This window comes from Merops nubicus, unplaced genomic scaffold (genome assembly GCF_000691845.1).
Source record: "Merops nubicus isolate BGI_N331 unplaced genomic scaffold, ASM69184v1 scaffold38532, whole genome shotgun sequence".
Taxonomy (NCBI): Eukaryota; Metazoa; Chordata; class Aves; order Coraciiformes; family Meropidae; genus Merops; species Merops nubicus.
Window position 1 is genome coordinate 11,027 of NW_008595082.1, and position 25,979 is coordinate 37,005.

The 25,979-nt window shown below is 41.3% G+C and overlaps 1 protein-coding gene across 1 annotated transcript; it reads right to left on the reverse strand.

Annotated features, from left to right (window-relative positions):
- Window positions 1-208: 208 nt before the first annotated feature.
- PIK3R3 (phosphoinositide-3-kinase, regulatory subunit 3 (gamma)) lies at window positions 209-25,893 on the reverse strand. The gene is made up of 10 exons (XM_008935948.1): window positions 25,788-25,893; window positions 10,690-10,801; window positions 8,260-8,358; window positions 6,668-6,848; window positions 5,705-5,830; window positions 4,813-4,955; window positions 3,497-3,673; window positions 2,908-2,982; window positions 2,379-2,549; window positions 209-954 (listed from the first exon to the last, which is right to left on the reverse strand). Exons 1-10 carry the CDS (start codon window positions 25,891-25,893, stop codon window positions 753-755), a joined length of 1,392 nt encoding a protein of 463 aa, XP_008934196.1. The 3' UTR covers window positions 209-752.
- Between the last annotated feature and the right edge of the window lie 86 nt (window positions 25,894-25,979).

Genomic DNA, 25,979 nt, shown 5'->3' on the forward strand with positions numbered 1-25,979 from the left:
TGCTAATGCAACCTTCCCCGTAAGTGCTCAACCTAGCAATGAACAAAGTTTTGGTGTGTTCAATTTGGTTATAAATGTTTCCTTTAAGCAAAGACCTGTAGTGCCATTGAAACCAAAACCTTGTTACTGTTGGCAAAAAATAAAGCAACTTTTCTTTACAAGCATTTTTCCATTTAAATAAAAACCTGAAGCTTTCCCATATTTGCTTTGGTCTTCTCTCACCAAATTCCATGCTACCTCAAGACAAGCCCTCTTTTGAAAGTTCGGCTGAATCGCAGTGAAGCTGCTAAAATTAACAGAGAAGAATTGCCATGGTAGTTTCCCCCCTAGTTTCTTGGGAGTTTAAGACTGAAAGATATTACTGATGCCTCAAACAGAGGCTCCAAATTGTCTCTACAAGAACAAGAGAAAACAAAATCCAATTAGAAGTTCCACTGAAGGTGCCTGGCAAAAAATTATCTCCATGAAACGATGTTTTGCTTCCAATATTTTCGTATGGGTTGCATTGAGTTTATTCCCCTCATAAGGAAACAAAAGTATCAGTGTAAAAGCACAGCTGAGCTTTTAAGGTAGCACCAGGACACCTACACCCAAGTTGTCGTCTTGTTGCTGCTAGGCCTCTTTCGATTCACATTCACAGAATCACTTCTTGTGCAAAACAAGCAGTCTAAGGAGAAAAAATGCCCTCCGAGTTTTAATAAAAATTGTAGAAAAGAATCCAAGATAGCCAACGCTTTCCTCCTCCTCAAAATTTATCTGCAGAGAGAGGGAGGCATCTGTGCGTAGACAGGATAGGCAAGCCTGACATTTAGGGAATCGTTGTGTTGGACAAGGGATGTCTGCTGGTAATGAAGAACCAAATCCTTAAGTGTGCTGTACAGGTTATATGGTTCTGCAAACCCGTAACCTCTTGGAGTGCTGTAGATCACACAGTGTTTCACTTCTCCATCAGCTCTGCAAGGAAAGGAAGCAGGAGAGTTTAACATCAAAGGACAAACCCAACGCGACAGGCTATTAACAATTCAGTAATGCTGCAGCCCTGCCAGTCACCAAGTTACATAACGGAGGACCCCGTAGATGCACGTAGAGGAGATTAATCCAGTCTCTGAAGAAACAGTGCTTCAGGGCATGTGATTAAACACTCTTGCGTAATAATCCACATTGGAGGCCTCCCCTATCCCAGCAACAGAATTCCCTACTGCATTTTCTCCAAACGTTTCTTGGAAAAAAAACATCACTTGCTTAACCAAGAAGATAAGCACCTGAAGTGTGCAGCAACTTTGTGCTCAACTTATCTGGAAACCTTTCCACTAAGTGAAGCCACCAAATCCCACAAATTCTCAGGCCTTCTAGACTACGTAATGAAATGCAGCACTAAACTTCAGCATGTGTTTTTTAATGTTAAGCATGGCACAGGTTCAAGCTGGTTCATCATCTGAAGTCATAGCGACTGAGTCTCTAACTTGGCAAAGCAGTTACTGCAACACAGTATTTCCAAAGCTGCTAGAACAACTCATCTGCCAGAAAGATCGGGTATTATGTAATCCCTGTGCTGGAGCCTATTACACTCCAAGTCACACGTAGGAACAGGTTACACCACACCTTTGCTAGCTTGTAGTATGATACCAACCAAGTGAAAGTATCTGATGAACCCATCGCTTCATCAACTGTTACAAACAGTATCTTGAAGGTAGCAGATGGTACAATCTTCAGTTACCTTGAGGTGATATACCTTCACATATTTATTTCTTGGACTTGCTTTCAGAAGCAATTAACCTCGTGTGAAATAAATCAGTGAAAGACATTTTGCACTCCAGAATAGGCTTGAAGGATTTTTAGGTAATGGAATCAGAGTATTTCTGACATCCATTAAGCCAGCATAATACAAAGTGAAACACAAGAAATCAATGCAAGGCTGTGTGAATGTTATAACAACTACTGCTCACAAATAACATCTCCTCTGAAGTATCACTGTTACCTTAAACATACAAGAGAAAGCATCTAGAGTTGGGCATGTCTTAAAATAAGAACAGAAGATGTTACAGCTTTACAGCCCTGTTTTTCTTCTTCCCATGTGTTTCTTGGTGGGGAATAATATGGGAGATTTTGACTTTAATTTACTTATGTCAAGCTTCAAGTTGGGATACTTCAGAATTTTGTACTAGTTACCGTGGTGACTGCAGAGACTGCTATGACCACAGTTATTGCATGAAGCACATTTTTGCCACATGACTTTTACCATGCCAGTCTTCCTGCAAACACGCAACACATTCCCATTGGTAGAGGCCTAGGCTAGGCTTGGCTTTTCTTCTGCAAAATAGAGCTGTGGTAGAGATTCATGAAATGAGTAGTTAGAACAAAAAGGAAAATAGACTTACACCACAGAACAAGCATAACATCCTTTCTTGCTACTCTCGCGAATTAAAAATGCTCCATCAGGTTTCCCACAGAGCAAGTCTTCTGCTTGGATACGGTTGAGATCCCCAACAAACCAAGTTTTCTCATCATGATGTGGCAGGTTTTCGTCTTCTTCACTCACAAAGTATGTGCTGAAAGAGGATAAGTTTAACTTAAACAGGGGTCAGTAAGGGAGTTAATCAGAGTGATTTATTTTTGCAGAAATCATTCAAAGAAATACCAGAATACGCCCAAATTGGGAGGTCAGGCTCCTAGTGGGTATATTAAAGGCTTCAACTGAGAACTTAATTATTCCAACTTTGTTTAATCCTAAATTTTTCAGCAGAGTTGCTGCCTCACATGATATACAGTTCCCCTAAAGATTTTCTCCCTTTTTCTGCAGTCCTTCCTCTTTCTACAGTCCTTTACTGAGAAACTGGTATTTTGTATTACCAACCCCCACAAGAGAACACACTCCTCAGTAAAATCGTATGTATAGGCATCACTTACTCATCAGTATTTTCATTTTTGATCCCCAGCCAGTCGTTTATTCGCTTCTGCCTCACCCCTTTGTGATTGAGCCATCTGCCAGAAGAGACCGGTAACATGTTACTTCAGAGTACAGGTTTTCTTACTGAGCAAGCACCAATCAATGATCTTGAGCTTAGTTTGTCATCTAGAAGCAAAAGCTATAGGAAGACCACAGTTTCCATATGAGCACTTCCTTGCATCATTTTCTGAGATGCCCCCTTTAGCGGACACAGTGAAAGGGAACCATGATGCAACACCTTAAGTGGAGAAAGAGGAGAGCTGAGGAAGAGGTACTGCCTCTGCACAGTGCAGTGCAGTGCAGAAAGTGGAATATTTTCATTTGCAGGAGTTGTAGAATGTGCACTTAGTTGCAACAATCAGTCTAAGCAATGAAGTCATGAAGAGGCCAACCAATTCCTCAGACATCCCCACCCCAGAATGCAGTGCCTTAGCACTCGCAGAACTCTGGTTATGAAAAGAAAATTAAATTTGCATTATGCTGATGGAAAGAGTCATTAGTCTGGCTCATCAGGAACACTACTCTGAGGTAGAGGTCAGGTTTACTTACACAAGATACTGATCTCTGATTTTGCGGAGCTGAATTAGGTCAGGCTTGATACTATTCATTTTCTTATCAGTCTCCCTGTTGTCCAGAGCTTGTTTCTTTAAATCTTGTTCCAGGCGCATTTTACTATCATGGATCTCACCCAGGCGTGATTTTAATTTTTCATAGTTCATCATTATCCTGCAAACAGGCGTAACATTTGAGAGCTGAGGTCAAACCAGTCTAGAAGGACTGAACCTTCCTAGTAGCACTTATGTAAGCATATCACAAGAGCAACCACAACAGCAGCTCCTCCCTTTGACTGCCTCATCTTAGCATGAAAAAATTCTGTACGAGTGCCAGAAAAGACCTCTTGCTGGAAAGCCTGCTACCCTTTTGCATAGTTTGAACCTTCAGTTTACCTTAATGTATTTCCTTCTGGCAGAAATACAGGAACAAATTATCTCTAGGAGGGTAAGCAGATTCCTCCTTTGCTGTCAGATTGTCTTTTTGGTGTATCAATTATGCAATCCCACCAGCAATATCAGTACTAGAAGTCTGCATTTAAAAATCTTGCTAGTACTGATGAAGAGCTATCAGGAAGTAATGCTTCCTGTCCCCTCATTCAAGATTAGTTTGCAGGTTTGGTATAACTCAGGAAAATGACATATTTCCCCTATTAACTGATCTTTAGTCAGAATGAAGCACCACAACTGCAGAATCATATTTGTTACAGGTAATGATTTTTAGTGTAAGAATCTCCTTAATCCCTACTGTGATTCATAAAGTTAGGCATTATACCTGGCATTTCTTCAAAGGCCCAGATACAGCTTTTTCTGGTAGTGTCTTCACAGAAGGGCAATTTCAATTGAGGCTCTTACTGAATTTGTGAGATAAACACTATCCACTACCAAGTAGTGGCAATTAAATTCTGATCTTCTTCGAAAGTGACTAAAACTGACTATGGACTATGAGATTTGCCAGATCTATTACATTTCACAGCTCACAAGTAAAGAGTTTTATTAATTGTAGTCTAAGCAAATCCAAATAGAAATGGGATAAACGAATGAAAATTATTATTTCCTGACCCTTTCCTGGTCCTCATCACAATATCTCGATATACTGAAGTTCTGAGAACAATCCAGAGATCTCCCACATCTGTCTAAAATGCAATTCCTCATCAGAAGAGGGCTTTACACCTTGGGAAAAGGTCTCAGAAAATACTGCATTTACAAAATGTTCTTTTTGATGCAAAATTACACAGAAGTGTAGTCAGAGTTCATGGGAGAGTCAGTGTGGGCACTAGTTATTCCGTGTAAGCAAACAACTGGAGAGCCTACCGTTCAATCTCCTTGTCGTTCCCCTCCCTGCGAAATCGCTCAATGTACTCTTTGCTGTAGCGCTCTTGTGAGTGGCACTGTTCCTCAAATATCTTAATGGTTTCATTAAATGCTTCAATTGCAGTCCTCTTCATCTGAATCTCCTACGTGAGGAAAGAGTCCATCATTTGTTCATGATACAGATGACAATGCAAGACTCAATTATGTTCCCTAAATTGACTGAGATGAACTTTCCTCCCCCCCGCCCCAAGTCAAAATGTGATAAATCCATTTTAAATTTAGTCAAATGTCCAAGTAGAGTCAGGGAAGATTTACTCCCTGTAAATCTACCCTCCTCCCCTACATGATGCTCTCTATTAGGCTGCAAACCCCTCAAATATTTTAGTCATATTTTCCATCTTAGTTTGCAGGAAGACTGCCAGCAAACGTCCTCCCCATATATGAACTATCTTATTTTACAAGAAACAGTCCAAATACTGTATTTGCACTTCCTTAACATGTAAGATCTGGGCTCTGATTTGAACACAGGTTCATAAATAACCTGGACAAGCCCTCTACAATTCTCATTGCAGCACTCAGCAGCTGGAAATACTCAGCATCCAAGGAAGAAGCCTGCAGTGCAAAGCTTGTAGGTCACAGCCTTCTCTGCACTATCTTGTAGTACAAAGCTCAGCTCCTCTTTCTTCCTTCTCCCACACCATATCTCTAGGACTATCAGCAACACTGTTTCCATCAAGTTTGAAACCACCTTGCTCTATCCCACAATTCACTAGTTTTTATTCCCCTTGTCTTTTCTGACTTTGGACTGCCTTTATAAGCTGTAACAGGTTAAAATAATTTACTTTTTAAACAACAAAAAAAAAAGACTCTACAGAGTGAAAGTAGAACCAACCTGTGATGTTCTGGTATATTCTTCATACAATTTGTCATACTCTTTACTCTTTTCCTGATACTGAGCGTGGTATTCTTGAAGCTTTTTACCTACTGCATCTATATTATCTTCTTTCACCAACTGATCCTGTACATACAAAAAAACTATTAAGTCTTCAAGAAAAGCAGCTTTTCCTTAAGAGTGTTTGCCCACTTACACACATCTGCATTTTACAGCTAATAGCATCATTTTCATAATCAGGTTTCAACAGAACACGAGCACTGTATCTAAATCTCCCTTCCTCCATGCAACAAGTTCCACAGTTTACAGACTGTAGGAGCTGGAACTATGGGACACCAAGAACTGTGCCAAAAACACTACCCTTCCAAAAACACACTGCAGCTTATGTCTAGGATTCCTACTTTCTCCAGTAGGGAATAGCAAGTGAAGTGCTTGGAATCTGAAGATCAGATTTTTTTTTTTTTTTTTTTTTTCCAAAATCTCTGCAGTTCTTTTTCCTTGATGCAGGACAATGTCTCAGGGTACTGAATAAAACTTAAAAGTATTCTTGAAAATTTTAGATGGTTATGCACAAATGAGCAGCTGCATGGCTCCTATGTGCTTCAAGGACAACACCGTCTAGAACAGTGTCCTGTGGGCCCACAAAGGTCCATGGGGAAATAAAACCCAAAGACTTCTCAGAGAGGTTCAAGTCTGCTGTATGTCAGGGTTTCACTTCTCCATTGGACTGCTCAGAAAGACTGGAAACTTGATAAAATGAAGAAACTGAAATGGCTAGATGATTTAGAAGACCCATTATTATGAGCAAAGTGAAGTGAAATGTGACAACTCACTTTTTTTCCATTTTCGAAACAAACAAAAAAAAAAAATCAGGTTTCACACAGAAAACAAAATTATGTACACATTTGCAATTTTTTTTCTTGTCTGCATGAAAACCTATTGTGGTGCAGTGAAGGATCTTACCTGCTGGTAGCGGGACACTGGATACATCAACTTCACATCAAGCTTCGGGTTATACTGAGCAAGAGACTCGTTGCGGTAGTGGTTAATCAGTTCGACAACTGAATTAAAGGTCAGTGGATCAGAGAAGCCATACTTCCCCTCCCGATGATAGATCTTTATCAGCTTGTTGTTGCCACCCTTCCTGGAAAGCAGTACAGTCATTCAGAGGTTTTACTGTGTACCTCCTACCCCTCTTCAACACTACACCAGCGAAACTCCGGGGCAAGTGGCTTTGACACTGTACACCTTCACAGTGACTCTCCACATTCTAGCAGATATTAGGTAGTTTAAGAGTCTATACACAAAGAATTATCATCAGATGCTATCTGAACAGGAGCCAAGCCCAAAATAGATCTCTTCCTTTGCGTTCATTCTGGAGCCAGCTAATGGTATTTACAACCTAGCTTTTCCAGAAGTTTTGCAGGGAAAAAGGAGGATGCTGAAGGCTAAATAAAGTAGACATATGAAAACCCAAACCCACAATTTCCTTCAATTTGCGGTTGCTAATACTATACAACTGACTATACATTTATACTGTGATTAACAAGTCTCTTGAGTTATGGATGCTAATACAGGATACTCAAACCTAAACAAAATCCTTTGAGGATTACAGGATGATTTTAAGTTTGGAACTTTACATTATCCAGATTTATACATTCTAGCTGTTTCCACAAATATCGCGCTTATTTCTTACTTTTTTTCACCAATAAACTGTTTAGACAATATTCTGTCCTTCCTGCAGTCTCAATTTTGGTTCCTAAAGACATCTGCATTCAGAAAAATAACCAAACCATGCCAAACCTCAGTGCAAAACTGTGATCTTCAAGGCAGAAGTCAAAGCAGAATTTAAACTACACCCTTGGGGTCAAACCTGCCATTAAGACAACAGAGTTTCATGGCAAGATCAAGTATCTGCCCTATCAGGGACTCCCAAAGGTGTGCTACAGAGGCAGTTGCTTATGAGCCTTGTCTGTTTGCCTCTAACAACTAATCTTAGGAGCCTGGCAGAGGTAAGTGGCTGAGCAGGCCGGGCAAGGCACCAGCAGCTAGTCACATGAGGTCTGCTGCCTAACTGCAGTAGACAGAGCTGGGGCAGCTCTGGGAAGTCTGCCACTTGCAGACAATTTTAATGAAGAAGGGAACATGGCTCCAATTCAGTATTTCCTAAACTTTAGATCAGAAAGCACAAAATACTTTTTACAAAGACTCTGTGTTCAACTCTACAGAGCTGCACACCCCCATTAATCAAAGCCCTGGTTTATAAATACCTTTTACCTTCACAGTTCTGAAAAGCTGTGAAGTACCACTGAGTGGCTGTGCTCCCTGAGATCCACCTCATCTACGTGGAGATCTTACAGTAGTGTTAAGCAAGGGACAGGACTCAACACACACAGAACTGACTATCAGACCTGGCTGTTTCATTGCTCATTCTGTGATCTGCAGCACCGTCATGAACTTGGGCCATGTCAGCTTTACACAGTCACTGCTGCCACTAGCACAGCAACTACCTACTCAGGATTTTCCTCTGTGGACTAAAACCGCTCGGCGCTTACCGTAGTGTCAGAGTGTAGTCTCCCTGCATCTTGGTTGATGCATCACGCACCAGGAATGTTCCATCTGGCATGTCTCGTAATTTATCATTGACTTCTTCTCTGGAGAATTGAAAGGAAGGCAAAATAAGAAGCATTAAGGACATGATCATATTTGCCACAGGTATCAATATTGGAGCCAGTAACATCAGCATGCGTAAGGAGTTCAATCTTCAAAATATCAGGCAACTTTCTTTCACACTCAGGCTCTCCAGTGTTTTAGGCCACCTAAAACAAGTTTGAACTTGTGTAGTTATACTAGCAAATAGCAGCTGCAGTCAACTGCCACTTAGGAAGAAGTCTGTTCAAGCAACAGTGGCAGCTGTGTCTGAGTTTACAACCTCTCTTTGTAATCTGTTCAAGTTCTAAAGTCCACAGTGGCAACAGGTGCCCTTTGAGAAACCAGTCCTAACCTCTTAAGAAATGGTCTCTAGCATCATAGCTCAAAAGGTGTCTAGAGTTTATCACAGTTTTAGTCTCAAGAGACTCATTATTGGCTTAACTCTGATCTTATTTACAGCAGTTTTAAACCACTACAACCTTTCTAGCTTCAGTACAACTTTTCCTTATTTACAACTGAAGCAAAAGGACACTCAGTTCAGAGTGCTAAGCTAAATCAAGAAATCTTTCTGTGAAAGTCAGTACTAAGAAAATTATTTCAACTGAAGAGTTAAGTGTCTTGGCCAGGTTTGACCATTTCACCCACATTACATATCTCATTTTATAACAGCTCCCTCACAGGTTCTTAAAAGCACTAAGGACTTTAATATAATCATTTGGAAACTAAAGTTTATCAGGTAGCCTCAACATTATCTAAGTGAGGTAGGAAGCCTACCTGAATCTTACAAAGAAAAATCAACAGCAGCTTTTTTGATCAAATACGAAGGAACAAAAGTATTCTTAAAAAACAGCCTTAGTTTTGATTCAGCTACCTGAAAACCATTCTGTTAGTAAAACTGACTCCTGTTAAGAACCATGTGCATATCCGCTTCCTCAGAACGTTTTACAGATTGGACCCAGTTAACTCAAAATGGCCTTGTCCTTTTCAAATGGATAGATATGATCTAAGTAAGGGCTTGGGCATATGCCTGTGAGCTGCACCGCACCCCGGGGCTCCTGACAAAATCTTCAGCACAGATTCTTGACTGAAGAACACTGCTCCTGCCCTGACAGCCCGACGCAGTCTGTACCTGCCGTCTGTCAAATTGGGGTCATAAACAATTCTATCTTTACATGCGTGTGTATCACATTTTAATCTAATAAAGCCATTTCAATGTGATTTGTACTGACTCCATCAGCTCCTGCCATCACGTGCACTGTAAAGCAAGGAACAAAACCACAGCCAACGAACTGATACCAATATCAATCAGTTTTAAACAAACCTTGCATAGTAGGCTTTGTGATCAGGTTTTGCCACTCTGCTTCGATTTAGAATTAACAGAAAAATATCACTGCCAAGGCCCTTCAAAAGCAAGATCTATGTGGGTTTGCTTTATAAAGATAAGGGTGGTACAATAAAGATAGAAAAACTTTATTTCCCTTCTCAGAACATCAATGAACTACTGTGGCAAACACACTCTTCTTGCTTCTGACAAAGTGCTTCAAAGCATTACGTGCACAAGTTTGAGCAGTTCCTGATCACGCTCCCAGCATGCTCATGTGTCTCCTTACAGTTTCAAATGCTAGACTCTTCAGAAGTGCCTTAAGAGGGAAACAGATGACTGGACACTTCCATTATTTTATACAATTAAGTATATAAAAACTGGCACTTCATTTTCTGAACCTAACCCAAGCCATCTATTTTCTAAAGTGCATAGGAAAGGGTTTCCTTAAGAGGTAAAACTTAATCTATTTGTTATGTGTCTGTATCATCTCTCAGTATAGCTGGTGATGGTTAGCATTTGTAAGAGCTATTTTTATACCACCATATAAAAAATTAATACATACACAATTTTAACCAAATGTTAAAGAAATAAAAAATAAAACAGGAACTCCTCTTATTCTGAAGCCTCCTACTGCAATTTTGCTGAACTGCATGCATCCCAGCATTGTATACTTACTTACAAAAACCTTATTAGCTAGCACATTCAGAGGCACTTTTCTTTGGAACAAAATAATTCTCTTTTTTAAAGACTCTGCATATCTGGAGAAATTTAGAAGCCCAAAATAACTGTCACCAAGACTGGCAGTATCTGCAACTTAAACACAAGTCCTGAATCTAGTTAAAGACTTTCATTTATGTGTTTTGCCAAGTACAGTCCTGAAGCGTTTCCCTCCTGTTAAATGCTCCCTGAAACAGGCAGGTTCTTTTCCTCTTGAATTCTAACAGGTTTAATCTATTTTTAACAATATATGTTAATATATTTTAATTAATATTTTAGTAATATTGCTTACCTTGATATGTCCCCCCAGTACCACTCTGCTTCCTGCAGAGAGAAACTGGAATTGTCCTTCATTCCATTTGTATTGACCGGAGTCATTGGTTTGGGGGGCTTTGGAGGAAGAGCTGAAAATGAAGAACAGATTAAAGAAAGGTAAACGGGAAAATAATCAGTAAACTGTTAATGAAATATGATAGTGAAAAAGTGAGAGAGAATGTGCACCTTGAACTTGGATTTCCAGCTCTTTCAAAGTAAACAGAATTTGTAATTTTTGAAGAATTTTTAAGTCAACAGCTGCACTGTCACCCCAGATTCCCCAGTACTCCAACCAGACACATGCTTGAGAGAGGGGAAAGGGCAGGAGTATGAAGAAATGAGTTTTTGTTAAAAGGAAGACTGGTTCAGGCATGACTACAAGGGCAATCACTGCCTCAACCTCCAAACAAGTTACAAAGGTATATTGTGCTCAAAAGCCACAGCCTGGGGAGCACTCTGCACAACTAAGCAAAAAAAAAATCCAATAGCTTAGGCATCACCCGTCCTTACGCCAAGCCATAAAAACAAATGGATGGATTCTTCTTCAGATGGAAAAATGCTGCTAGTGGTGGCTGGGCACCAGTATACCCATCACAGACCCAAGGGTCATGTTTTGTGCTAGATTTGTCATTTAGGCTCCTGCTAGGAACAAAAGCTAGAACTCTTTGAATACTACAGGACATGAGGTGATAAAGGAAGGGGGTAAAGGAAGAGAAAAGTGGACATTAGGTCATTATCAGAGTGCCTGTACAACTTCACATAGCTGAAATGTTTACCACAGGAAAAGGGATGCTACAAATCCCTGAAACACAGGCAGAACTGCACACATGTGGGCCAAGTGCATACCTGCCCAAAATTGCCCTATTCTGAATTCAAGGCAATCAGGCTTTTACTTTTGTTCTCAAAACAAGTTACACAATGTAAGGACACACACCACACTGAAGCTCTTTATTTCATCAGTTTTTGCTCAAACAACTCTATCATGGTCCTGAATGTAAGCCCTGCATCAGGACTAATTCAGCAGTCATGGGCATGCTCATGAATTGGTAGAGACTCGTCTATCAGCAGAAATGCATTACACTATTTTCTTCAAAAAAGATGTCTTGAGTGCTCTTCCCTGCTTTGCAGAGACTCAATGGTTCGTCAAGAACACTACCATTGAAACCGGTACTGCATTTTTCAGGCATCTCATGAGACGGAGTGTTTTACAGGGACAGGGCACACCTGAATTCAGAGTAGGAGAGCAGCTACACACATTGATTTGCTACTAGCACATTTTTAAGTCAGACCGTGAACATCTGTGCTTCCAGCCCTGTGCCCTAGCCATCAGATTACACAAGCATCAGCGAGCAGGTCTGACACACTGACAACAGCCATCCTTCAGATGCACGCAACCCCAGCGTACAAGCAGAAGTACAAGTAAAGGGAGCAGAAAGAAGATTTTGATCTCTAGCTCCAGCGCGGAATGGCTTAACGCTGAGAGGTGAGCTACTTGGCACCATCCATCTGCTCACCTACGAGCCACACCTCCCACATTAAAGAAGAGAAAACAGTGTTCCAACTGCAGTTCCAAACACCATTTCATGTTGAATATCTGACACAGTAGCTTCACTGTTCTCACACAAACCAGTAGATACTTTAATCGAGCCAATCTAAACTAAATCTGAACCTTGACCCAGACGTTTGCACCCTGGGGTTGCTGACCAAACACCTGATTCAGATAGCAGCATTCATTCTGTGGGACTGAGCATTAAACCGTAACATACAGGTTCTTTTTATGAGGTGAGCTGGGAAATTTCAGGTGTGCACATATCTAGTGAGGCAATAACAGGTCTTATTATAATAAGGAAGGTGAAAACCTCTAGATTCAGTGAAGTTGCTTCCTGGCTGGGAGGCTTTAGTTATTCCTACTTCAACTACTAAAGTTGTTTGTACAGCACCCATATATTTATACAAAGCACCACTGAGAGTAACACATGGTTCTAACCCTACTTTTCTTGAAGGTCCCAGCCCCATCCTACTTCTGTGGGGTTAGAGAAGGATGTATCTAGGCTAAGCCTAGAGTCAATTGTATTTACAGTGCCCTATGCTGTTCCATCTCCCCCATTCATAGTTCCTGGATTAGAAAAGGTCTTCAGGTCCTTGTTCCTCTTGGAGCTGTGCTCAAATCTGGACTGTGCTACCCTACTACTCTAAGCAAGTGACAGGACAGACAGCAGTTCGAGTCTCAGCATCCACATATTGCAGCAAATTAAAGTTCAGAAAACCTGTAGATGTTTTGATCTATTCCAGAATATTTTGTAGATTCTGAGTCATCAAAAACTTCATGGATACTCATGTAACATACAACAGCATGGAGAATTCTTAGAAAATTATACCAGCACCAGCCATTATTTCACTGGGTCTTAAAGTTTGAACATATCAAAAACTTCCAAGGTATTCTAGAGTCTAAAAGCCTGTTTTACAATGGTAATAGGGGCTTTCCAGAAGAGGCTTTCAAGTATTCTCTAGAGTACTTGAATACTTCTCTAGCCCCTCTTGTAAGATTAACTCTTGCTCCTTTATATACTGTGGAATTATTTAGCAGCTTTGTTAGGACTCGCTGCAAAGTACTGGGCACAGGAAAGCAAACTAACAAAGACCAGGAAGCCAAGGAACGCGAGTTTGGCATATGGACACAGAGCATGAGACATTACGCCAAGTGTCCTTACTACAGGTGGGGATTTTTCCTTCTTTCCCTTAATAGGTAGCTATCAGTTCTTGCTATCGAAGGGTTGTCTGCAAAACTTCATTCTGTGTAAGAAAAATGGAAGGAAATTCTTCCAGGGAGAATAATAAGGCTTGGATCAGTTCCTGTAAAACCTGACTCATGGAAGCCAGTTCTTTCCACAATAGACTTTTGAAAAATGCTTTTTAATAGCTTGCACATTTTAAAAATACAAAAAGTATTTGCAAGGGTGGATCCTGTTTCCAGAGAGCTATGGATCTAATTCTTTACTTTCAGTATTTGGAGCTCTTTGAGTCATAATAGATTTTTCCCTGTGCTGGATACAGAACCAGGCCCGTGCTTATTGCTTTACCCAGCAGACTAACATGCCCGTCCCTTTCAGTGTTTCTTGGCTACCCTCTCAGCTCACTATGACTGTAGTCTGTACAACTGGAGAACTGAGCACAAAGGTAGATTAAGCCCACAGCCCAGAACTTGCTATGACACAAGGGGAGCGTTTTGTAACAGCATGGCAAGTCTGCTGTAACAGAGCAGCATCCACCCTATTGCTGCTCTCATAACACTCACCCAAGGGGCTCCTAGAAGAGGCATTCTAAAATAGTTCTTATTAGTACCTAGACAGTACTAACCACCCTGCTAGGAGAAATCCTGTGATATTGCTATGAGAAAGTACAGAGAGCTCTAAAAAGTCTAAAGATTTCAATTTATTTTTTTTAAGATCTGTTTTTACATACCTTACGTGATGAATATTAGAGAGATAAAATCCTACAGTAAGGTAACATAAGGCTGGCTTGAAGTCAACAGAAATGCTTTCAAGAGCAGCCCTGTTTCTTTCCAAGTCACTGGGTATAATTCTGATCTAGCCACAGACACAATCTTACTTTATCTCAAAAAAACCCTGATTAGAGTGAACAATCCTGATGGTTTCTTGCCTCCTTTCTCCTGGGAGAGAAAGAACATTGATCACAAGTGAATAACAGCACACTGGATCTATCCTGCTCTAATGAAGAACTTGCTGTTACCATCACATACACAAGCATCCTTCCCCTACCATGTCTCTAGGAGAGCTTTACAGAAGCAATCCTTCCAAAATCCAAAAGGTAACAGCTCATCTGGACCCTTCCATTGCCAAGATCAGGTTCATTCCTCTGTGACCACCTGGCAGCAATGACAGCAGACTGGCTCTCCCACAGGCACTAGTGAGCCTCTCTGGTTTTTCTTTTGTTACCAACTCTATCCCCCTCATTCTAGCTTCCCCAAAGAGCCTCCCTTGGGCTAAACCCCAGACCTCCACCAGTGTCACTTAGATGGGGGAAATGTGAAGGAGCCGGTGCTGGAGCATGGGCGGTGGCCGCCAGCACGGCGGGGCCTGTGGCTGGATGCTGCGGTGAGGTCAGGGCCTGACGGCTGCCGTGCGCCTCCAGCAGGTACCTTCTGCCAAGCTGCTCCATGGAGAGACAAGCCTGTCCACCAGGCCTTGCCAAAGACACTTTCCTGATGCTTTTTTGACTGAGTATCATCACTTTTTAAAAAGACTATTCAAGATTTAGCTGACTTGATTCCTTGAAATTTTAACCATCTCCAATGCCCAAGACAACTGGGAAGTGTTTGAAGTTTAGCACTGTTGCATTTTTTAAAAACTAAGGTTTCTTGTAGAAAATAGTGGGCTATATTAATCCTGAATTAAACTTCAAAGTACACCGTGACTTCCACAAGATACACACTTTTCCATCAAGTTTATATGATCCAAGACCAACCAGGCCCTGCGTGAGGGTCTTCAATGCCACTAATTCAGGAGAACATAATGTCTTGGGTCTCCAAGTGCTACACGCTACCTGACGGCATCCAGTCACGCAGCACATTTCTTCTCTGGCTGCAGTAATAGCACACAAGACAAACCTGCCAGTTCATTAAACTGCAATGTGCTGTTTTAAGGCAGATGCCACTTAGTCTAAGAATGGCTCCATAACGTATTTCTTCCAGTACTTTCCAAGAGCTGCAGGCCAGATACTTAAAAGCATAGCAAGGTTTAAATGCAGTATTAACTCTGTCTTACTGTTACAAATAACCACAACCACCAAGTACTCTGATAAAGTCAATTTTAAGTCACTCAGCACTTCCATGAGCTTGTTTACCAGTCTTCTGATGCCCTCAAACCACTCTCCCTCCACATTGTGACAAGCAGAAAACAGATCAGAGGATTTCTGAAATAGTTAGCCAGCTTCAAAAAGGCTGACGTACAGCAGATACCCTACAAACTGTAATATAAAGCTCTAGAAAGTGTCATTACTATGGAAATATGCAAGTAATCCACAGTTGGGCCAGCTAACATTTTAATGACATAGTCCTTAAAGGACAGAGGGTTTTCTCTTTGGAGGTATAGATGGGGACTTGGAATGAAAATGCAGGCTAGGTTTTTTTCTTTAAATAAAAAAATCCCCCCCAATCTTTAACTGCTTTCCCTAGTCTTAGTCAATTTCTCAAGGACTTTTCTCAATTTCTTTAACACTTTCAAGGCAAAGCCTCAAAATCTTTGCCTCCCCCAGAAGTCCTGTACTTCTCACTGCTGCACAAGGTTCCCTCAAGACATTTGGAAAAAAAAAAAAAAGCACATGCTGAACAGAGATGCTTTTTACCCATCATTTCAGGGAACCTGTGTACTCTGCGTGCAAGCCAGCGCAATAAGGCCCTGTGCTTCTGTGGAGGCTTTCCAGCTGACAAAGGAGGGTCGCGCCCACCTGCTGACAGTGCTCCGCTCCCCACCACTGGCAGGTGAGTTATCTTGGCAGCTCCTCATCCCAGCTTGTCAGTTCTCCTGCCAAGACCCCTTTTGCAAAGCACCGAGGGCCAATGCCCTTCGATAGTTGCCCTTTGAGAAAGGGCAGCTAACACACACTGAAAACTCCTCAAGGGATGGAGGAGGAAGCTACTCGATCACATTATTGCTGGCCACAGAACTGGAGGCATGCTCACATTTTTGCTTTCCTCCCCCAATAACAGGCGAGATGCCAAGGAGTAAGACATATTCAAAGAATTGAAGTCTTTCAATATCTCATTACAGAAAACAGCAGACAAGTTGGCAGGAAGCCAGGAAAGCTTCCAATGAAAACACTCCCATTATAGCTTTGCTTGTGCTCCTATGAACTTTCATAAAAACCAACACCTTTAAGAAATATTTAAGTTTTGATTAATTGGCTTTTTTGATAAAGATCTATTTTGTTTGAAAACTCCCCAGCTATCCAGTCCTCTCCCACACCTCCCAACCACTGCCTCACCTCTTAGAGCCTGCTGTACAACTACTGCACTCAATTCTTCATAAGCATCCACAGCTACCTGCTATGGGACACCTGCAGAATGGTGGACAACAACAGTGTGTGAAGAAACTGGCTCAAATTCAGAATTCTTCTGGGCATTTCACAAACACCCCTCACTACTTTGCAAGGCTTGTTACTTCATGGGCTGAGACAGAAGAAATGGAAGATGCTCACCGTCAGATAAATGACACTGGCATCTTTGACTTCTGTACTATTATAAAGTAACTCAGCATCTTTTTTTCATTCCAGACTTTGCATGAAAATTGCAAAGCAAAAAATCTCAACTTCTCAATTACTTTCACCACTTGATCAAACACAGCTTTTGTTTCAACCCCGATGATAGTGTAAGAGCTGCAAAGCTACAGCAGTGTCAGAGGTTCCATGACCAACAAGACCAAGATGATTGTTCAAAAGTTCACATGAGGAAGATAAAAAGGACAAGCCCTCCTATACCTACCAGGCATAATTACCACACTATTAATAAACTGGATACCAAATCAATAGCAATGTTTTAGACCTTTTGCCCTCTTTTATCACCCAAAGATTGTCACCACCCAGCATCACGTGCTTGGCTCACTTCAGGAAGGAACAGTTTTATCTCCTAGCCAGTAGACTCGGAGATTTTACCAACTCTTTGGATAAAAGTCTGTGGCAGACATTTTACCATTCATTAAAATCTGAAATATTCAATAAGAACAATTGAATTATAGTGTCCAGTATCAGGTCTAGAAGATTATATTATAAAAATAAATGTAGAATGCAAGAAGCAAGCAGATTCTCCTTTTTGCTTATTAAATAAAGCAGTTCCTCATCCACCTCCACGGAAGAAATATCACAGCATGTCTTCTACCCTTCAAATAGTCTTCAAAAGCTATTAAAAAAATAGTCTTTGCTCAAGACAGAGATAGATTTTTTGCACAAGTGCAAGGAGAACACAAAATTTACCATAAGCACTGAACTACAGTGATTGAGAACGAAGAACTAGCTTTTCATTGTGGAAGACTGGGAATGAAGTCAAGCCCGAGCAGTGACACACTATGGCTCGGAGACCTACCAACGCCAGAAGAAAAAGGCATTCCGAATAAAAACAGCCCAGGGCTGTTTTACCCAGAAAGTTCAAAGACTTAATCATCCAGCCAAACATCAGGTACAAACCTCACAGGAGAGCCAAATCACAGAAATAATCGGCACTACTGGGAAGTTTGCTGCACAAAAGTCTACTTAAAAATAACAGTAATACAGCTGTAAATGACATGTGACTCTTGCTGCTCTAAGCAGCATTTTATTTCAGCCTACCACTATCTCAGATCTTTCAGAGCAGTATGTAAAGTTGTTCCTCATATAGTACCTGTCCTTGTGCTATGTCAAACTATTTTCTAGTTACCAAGCAGAAGTATTTCAACACCATCTAAATTGCCAACAGAGAACCACATAAATCAAGATAAGGTGTATTTGAAACCAACACTCTAGAAAAAGAAACTTAAGGTAGAAAAGTATTCAGAGGAAAAACTGCTGTACATTGTGCATCACCTTTTCTAAGGACCTCCATCTTAAAGGAAGTTCCACCAGGGCAGAATTCCCAACCCATGCAGTCCTACACAGTGTGCCTTAAGCAGAAGCTGAGATGCAGAGCAGGCAGGGAATTGTCTAGCCAGGCTCAGAATGCGCAGCCATTGCGCATGCTGAGATCTCAAGGTGTAACAAAAGACATAGACTCAATCTCCTCACTCAAGTACACTGTGATCTTCAAAGTATTGTAATGAAATCCATTTCATAGCAGCAGTTTGACTTCTTTCACTCTCCCAAAACTGATCAGTGAGACTATACTGTGCCCTTCGAAACAGGAAGGATCTAAAACATTTATCTCATTGATTCAAGCTTCCTCGTATCCTTCAACTAATTATGGAGAGGGGAGATGAATCAGAGTAAAGATGCCAAAAAACCCAACGACTTTTAGTTTGACATGTGGGAGCAGTTCCTCAGAGGGCTAACGATCTAGATTCCTATAATGTCCCCAAGATGACTGTACCAGGCAGTACAGCACCAGCACTGCCAGCCTGGGAAATTTAACTGCAATGTACAAATTCAGGTTGTAACAGACACCAGAACTTAGACACACAGTATGGGATTGAATTCTCATCCAACTCGCCTCTAAACCATTTTCCTGGGGCAGGTGTTGGAGTGTAAGTCCTACTGCCCACAAAGAAAAATACATCTGACTGGTGGGCTGTGTTCCCTCACTACAGCAATTTCTCTAGCTCCACTGCAGTAGCTCTGGTTTCAGACTTTGAGGGGAGGGATGCAAGGAAGGAAAGAATGCCTCGAAAAGCAAAGATGATCACGTGCAGCATCAGATGTTAAAGGACTACAGAGGCTGAAGCTTAGGATAAGTCTACTGAAGATAAAAACCTTAAAAAAATGGCCCCTGGGGAATTTTTCTTTCACAAGTAACAGAGAGTAAGTAGCAGCTAATATAAGGAAATGGGAGGTTGATGTTTGGAAGGAAAAAAATGAGCTGAAGTACAATCATCCCAATGTCACTCAAGTTATTCTATAGTGAAAAAGCATACAAGATGAAGGGGATATGGATTGATTGGCTGGTTGTGTGTGGTTGGTTGGTTGTTTTAATTTGGCCAAACCCACAAATTTTGTGCTGAGAAATATGATGTTTTTCAAGCCTTTCCTAAGTAACCATGCGTCAGCATCAGGGATATCCGACTTTAGAAGAAGCAACATTCCTATGAACTATTATTAAAATAACATATTTCCAGGTCACAAAATCTGGTAGAGAGTCAGACAAATGTTGGAAGCAGTCACAGATTGAAGCGGTTGAAGTATTTAATCTCCCCTTTCAAAGAGCACAAGATGGACGGTAGCCATCTCAAATGTGCCACTGGCTTCAAGGCCAGAGAGGAGCCTGGATCCTGTTCAGCCACAGGAAAGCTTCAGACTGTATTGTGCCTTGGCATCAGGATTCACCAGGCACTGGTCAGCGTCCCGCAGGACAGCTATGATCCCAAAATGGGACTACAACAGGCATCACTTGCACTTTACTTATTTTGAATTCTATGAATTCTTATAAAACTCCCTTGCATACAGCCACTTTTCTTCAGAAGAACTTGTACTGGGATATATACTGGAGGACACAGCAAAGATGAAGGACAATGAAAATCTCTTCTGCTAAGAGGTAACAACATCCATTCTCATCGTTTGGGGACCCAGCACCAGCTCATATGCTGTAATTTAGATTTATGCGAAGCAAATTCTTGCTTACTTAGCTATTGTGCAGATTTTAACCTGTCAGAAGAAATGAGATAAAAAGCAAAAGAAAAAAGAAAATCTGACTCATTTCCATAGGGGCATTTAGTACATGAGCAGAGACTGTTCTTTAAGCATTACTCAGCAACCTACTTTACGAAAATGAGTTTCCAAAAATCCAGCTAGAACACACCTATTGCTTTAATGGGGCTAAAGTTTTACAGCAACCTGTTCCAACACAGTTAACAATCTTTTTAACAATAATAAAGCCTAAGCTTTAAAACATACAGAATGCTGATAAAAGTATTCTTTATGCTGCTGTTTCCAGTGCGCTCTAGTTCTCTGCCCAAAAAGTGACTCACTAAACAATCAACATGAGATGATGTAAGGCATCCAACTGCTTTTAGTGCTGGGCACAGATGTGTATGGCCAGCTATGCCTCTCTGTTTTCCCAAGCTGTAGAGCAAAGATAAGCCTAAATAGCTTCATTCTGGAATAAGATATCACACTGGCAATGGGAGAGAAAGAATTCAATTCTGCTACTTGAGAAAACAATATTCCCCAAATGAAACTCCAAGAAGAGTCTTCTCCTTTTAAACAGGTGAGGTAGAAGGAAGCAACACAATCATTAACTCCTAGGCATCATGCAATACAGAGAAATGCTTGGAACAACAATTGCAGAAATAATACTTGCTGCAGGTTTTGCCTTCAAATGTGGTGAAGAGTTTGGTTTCTTCTCAGAATGTTCTCCCATGTTCTAGTTTGCATAAACCTAAAGTGTTAGAGAACACAGAGCTGAACAATTCCCTTCAGCAAGCTCTCTCTCCCCAACTATTTCTACATCATCTGAGAGCCTACTGATGAACAAAAATGCCCACCTTTTAAAGCGGGCTCTCCCATATCAAGCAAAGTATCATTTCACTTCATATTAATGATGCTATTTTTTGCGCTTGTGTATTTAATTGAAAGCTGATGAGTGATACTCTTTAACAGTTAGAGCCATCAAGATGAAAACCAAATGCAAGGAATGTAAAAGCAAGCCTGAAAATGCACTCAGAAATAAAAAATGGTTACAGGAGTCATTAAATGAAACAGGCAGTAGAGAAATCTGGGTGTAACAAGAACAGAATACAAGCATTTCACATCCCTGTCCTCAAAGGAGCTGAGACTCCCATTCAAACCCTTTTCCAGGATATGCAGAATACAGGTGACTAAGTCTTATTTATTCCCTGCTTTACCCCAAAACAGTCTGCATAAACTTTCTTTCTGTAATAAGGAAACTCTCAAACTTGCTTTTTTTGAAACCTGACTTTCAGCAAGACTTTAATTTGCAATAAAGGCAGTTGCTGCCACAGTGCTGCTGTTTTGATTACATGCACTAGTAGAATCACTCTTTTTTTTTCAGATGTGTAAGTGCAGAATTTTTTTTGTGATAAGCTTCTGGAGTCAGTTTAGATAAGCTGAAGGACAATACTGACAATGCCATTAAAATTTGCATCTGTTCTCCCACTGGAAAACTAGTCAGGCATAGACATGTAGAGTTCACCTACATCTGGCTCCTGCACACCACAAACCCCATCTGAGAAGCCACATTCAGTCTCCACTATAACATTGATAATGATACAGGACGACTGGTATCCAAATAAACACTGCCCTTGAGAGCAGAACCCTGTGTTTTCCGAATTACAACTATAGTATCGCTCCCCAAAAACAAGGGTTGTCAAATTATATATGAGAAGAAAAACTGTAATGAATAAATACACTTTTTCCCTTTAATACTTCTCTCAGTCATACAATAGCAGTGTTGCTTTTGTGAAGAAGACTAAACTAAGCAGCCTACAGATTATTGCTGCCCTTCTCCATTATTAGATTTTGTAGCAACAAAATTGTTACAGCACATGAGGCAAGGAAGAGTAATATTCTTGAAAAAGCGAGTTGGTCAAGTTATAAACGTGGTCGATCATATTTGGGCCTAACAGGCTTCAAAAAGGTAGTTTTTATATAGCTTTATTACAAACATTTATTCTGTTATCTGCTTATAATTAGACACAGCCTATTCTGCATTAGTAAGCCTACTTCAAACTTGTGGTTTACTTCATAACACACAAATGAAACTAACCTCTAATTTGTAGTTGAGCCAAATATCTTTGCTGACATCTGTGTCTGAAATCCCAGTGGAACACTCTTACTGATTTTCATCCAACTGTGACAAAATGTATTCAGTGATTACACATTTTATCATCAACACAACTGATAATATATCCCAGATCTACAGAGGGGAAGACATTACTTAGTCCTACTGAGTAGAAGTGATGCAATACATCACTAGTTATGCTTTAGGTACTCTGGTAACTTTTGCAGTCAATTCAACATCCTCCATTCAAAACCTTAACTTAGAGCAGCAACAACTTTTCACAGACCTGAACAGATGTCATTAAATAAAACCTAAATTCAACCCAGTAACCTATTTCCTTGTCTTTTCAGATAGCAAAACCTACAGTAGGAATAAACACGTGAGTGAACCTCTGACAGGCAGTTTCCCAATGCCAGAACCAGCATATGAAGCTACTATGGCTGTGATACCATAAATTAGAAAGTTTAGAAGCTTGTATGTTTGCTATAAGCAGCTGATGGTTCCAGTTTTGTCTGTAGACACTGCAAGTTCTTCAGTTGCACCTAGTATTATTTGCCACATCTAGATCCTACTTTATGCTAGCGATACTCTTTATTATGCCAAAAGCCATTCAAGCAGAAGGAAAAAGCAGTATTAGGTAAGAGGAGTCACCCCCAATGGTTGTCCCCCTGTTGCTCCTGTATTAGTTGTGCTGCTCTACAGTGTACTTTGCAAAGCTGGCAGAACTTAATCTTTAGTTCCACTGCTCTGTTTCAGACAGTTTTTGTCCCACTCCTACATTTGAGATGGATAAAAAAGCTAGCAGAAAGCAAACAATCCCTTGTGGCCTGACCCTGACTCTGCGGGAGCTGGAAAAAACTCCTGCATTAGAGTCATCAACTCCATTGTTTTTGAACTTTTGATCAAGTCTTCAGACAGAGAGGCTTCAGGACTTGCTCTGAGCATCCATTTACACCTACAACCCTGGACAGAAGATACAAGCACACTGATAAGCTGGGTGCAGGTGCACAGAGGGCTGACAGAAGCCTCGGCTGTGCTGCAGGCTGCCTGCCATCATAGGGGTTTATTTCTGCATTATTACTGGGCAACACTAAGGTGGGTGTTATGACAGCCCGCCAAGATAAATTAAAGGTCCACTGGCCCTTAACAAGAGACAGTATCGCCACCCTTGACTTAGAGGTTACGGGTGACACCGCACATTATGTTCACCTTGCTTTTGTCTTCTGCCTCAAGTTTATACGCACTAAAATGTAATCACGAGCAGTCATGCATGCTTTGAAGCACTTGGCTCCTGCTATCAGCCGATGCCCAGTCCCGCAGCATGAAGAGCAGCCAGGATCTCTTCATGCAAGTTCTGTGAACAAAAGACCGCGCTGCCTCCTTTGGCAGCGGCGACGCTCGCTGCGTATTGTTAGTTCGTGCGCCGCTGAGAAAACATATTGCCACCATTCAGCTGCTCAGGAACTCCAGCCACCGCAGGGGAATGCTGCACTGAAAACCTTCACCATTTTTTGTTGGAAGTGGGCCAAATGGAGCTGTGGTTGTTAACCGGCACAAACGCACTGACTTTATCCCGAGGCACGTCGAGTGTTTAAGTCTTCCAAACGCATAGCTCCACGTTCCCCTTGGGGATGACCTATCATACCATCTCAGAGCAGAGCACGCCTTCCCACCCCACCTCTGGCTGAGGAAAAAGCTGACCACTGCCACCACACTCTACTTCCCTCCTCCTAGAAATTTAGAAGTTCTAGTTCTATGAAATCAGTCATACACACGGGGACTATCCCATGCATCATTTCCAGCTCTGGCTTTTCTAGTTTAAAAATATGAAAGATAAAGTTACAGAACACTTCAGGGATCAGCATGTAATGTTAAGCCCTTTTGCTAACTGATGTCTGGACTGTTCAGAGGCATGATCCCTGACAAGGGGGCTTCAGTGGTGGAAATATTGGCATTATTAATCACTGAAGCACTGCTTCTCAATATGAATTTCATAAGGCTGCATGGACAAAATTCCTGCAGAAATATCAGAAAGTTGTTTTCTGACCAGTTCAGTTTGGCCAACCCCTCTTAGCAGCCTTCTCACAGTAAGCCATTCAAGAGGCTTTATTTTTTTAAATAAAAAAAACCCTCACACCCGATTGCTTTGAATCACCTACAATGGAACTGGGGTTTTTGTTCCCCTGACACAAGCAAATACAAACACAAACCTCAGGAATAGCTAGAGTCAAAAGCATTTACAAGAAAGATATCCTTTGAAATTCACATAAGCAAACAGACTTGACTGAACTTCAGGCTTTCAAGAGTAGCATCTAAAAATAGGGAGCCTCAGCTATGCAAGAATTTAACAAGTAGTGGCCAGTATTGTGCATCTGAGAGATCCGTCCAATTTTTAAAGCACTAGAGTTACCAGGGGAAGTGAGTACAGGTCCTTGAGATCCAAAAATCTCAGGATGATCGCCTACTCCTCTTTAAAGTACCACATACCTACGGATAGAAAATAAGAGCTCACTGTGCTGAAACAAAAAGACTAAACCACATTTGGAGACAAAAGCATGGATTGAAAAGTGCATTTTAAAAATCTAACAGTATACACTACACAGCAGATATTATTTATAAGCACTTATTTGCTATCGACTTCCCTGCAGGCTAACATTTTGATGCAAACTTTACTGCACCTTCTGGTTGTAGAGGTCAGAGACCTGGGAACATAAAGGCCCTTCAATCATCATAGTGCTCTCAGCCTGTTAGACTCTTACAGGTATAGATACGGTTTCACCAGTACCCATTTATGCTTACTTAAATTTATTACCAAAGAACGACTGAACCACTTCTCCTTGTAAGCCCTCTCTCACTGTTCAGACACAAAAGAAACTTTCTGTCCCATCTGAAAACTCCAGGCAAGCAAGGGACAATGCATTTCTCCATTTTCAGCACTACCAATCCATGGTGGGGGGGAGAAAAAGTTGCATCAAACCCTTTTGAACAAGGTTATTAAGGGTTATCAAAGTATCAGTGCCTCCAGGGATGGATTCCAGTCTGTTCCCAAATATTACCCCCTAGCACTGAAACCCAGCGACGACAGGCACCTCATCTGTCAGTGCTGGAAGAGAGCTTAGGAGAAGAGAGACTCACAGACTGTAAAAGCGATTAAACTGGAACTGAATGGAGGTAGGTAAATCACCACCATCAAAGTGTTACAGGCACATAAAGGCACACAGGTGAAGAGGCTAATAAAAACGCTCTTCTAGAAGCGAATACAGCCAAAATATACGGTTTTCAATAAAGGCTTAAAAAAAAGGAGACTCGGGGAGAGGGGCTGAGAGCAGTCGTCCTCCTGCCTCCTTTTCCACCTCCCAAAAGGCACCATAAATCGCAGTTATCCTCCCACCCACCCAAAAAAAAAAAAAAAAACAAAACAGTATTAAAATAGTTTTGCCCTGGAGACAGCAGATTCAAGTCCCTGGAAAGTTTACACGAAGTTTAACTAGAGATTTGTTTTTTCCTTCCCTCCCTCTCCACAGATTCCCCTTCCTTTTCCAAACGGGAAAAGTCTGTAAGGAGAGGGGAGGAGGGGTAGGGGAGAAAGGCAGGAATGAAAGGCGACGGGGTGCAGAGGCAGGCAGGCTTCGGCTCCCTACCTGGAGGGTCCATCTCAATGTAAAATATCAGCTCAGTGGAATAGGGCATCATCACTTCCCTCCAGTCCGTGTCATCGCGGTCCATATCCCACACCGTGTTGTACATCGCGACAGTCAAGTCCCGGCAGGTTACAAATAGGAGATTGGCTTTCTCGGCGTTTAATGGGGGGGGGGAAATAAAGAAAAAGAAAA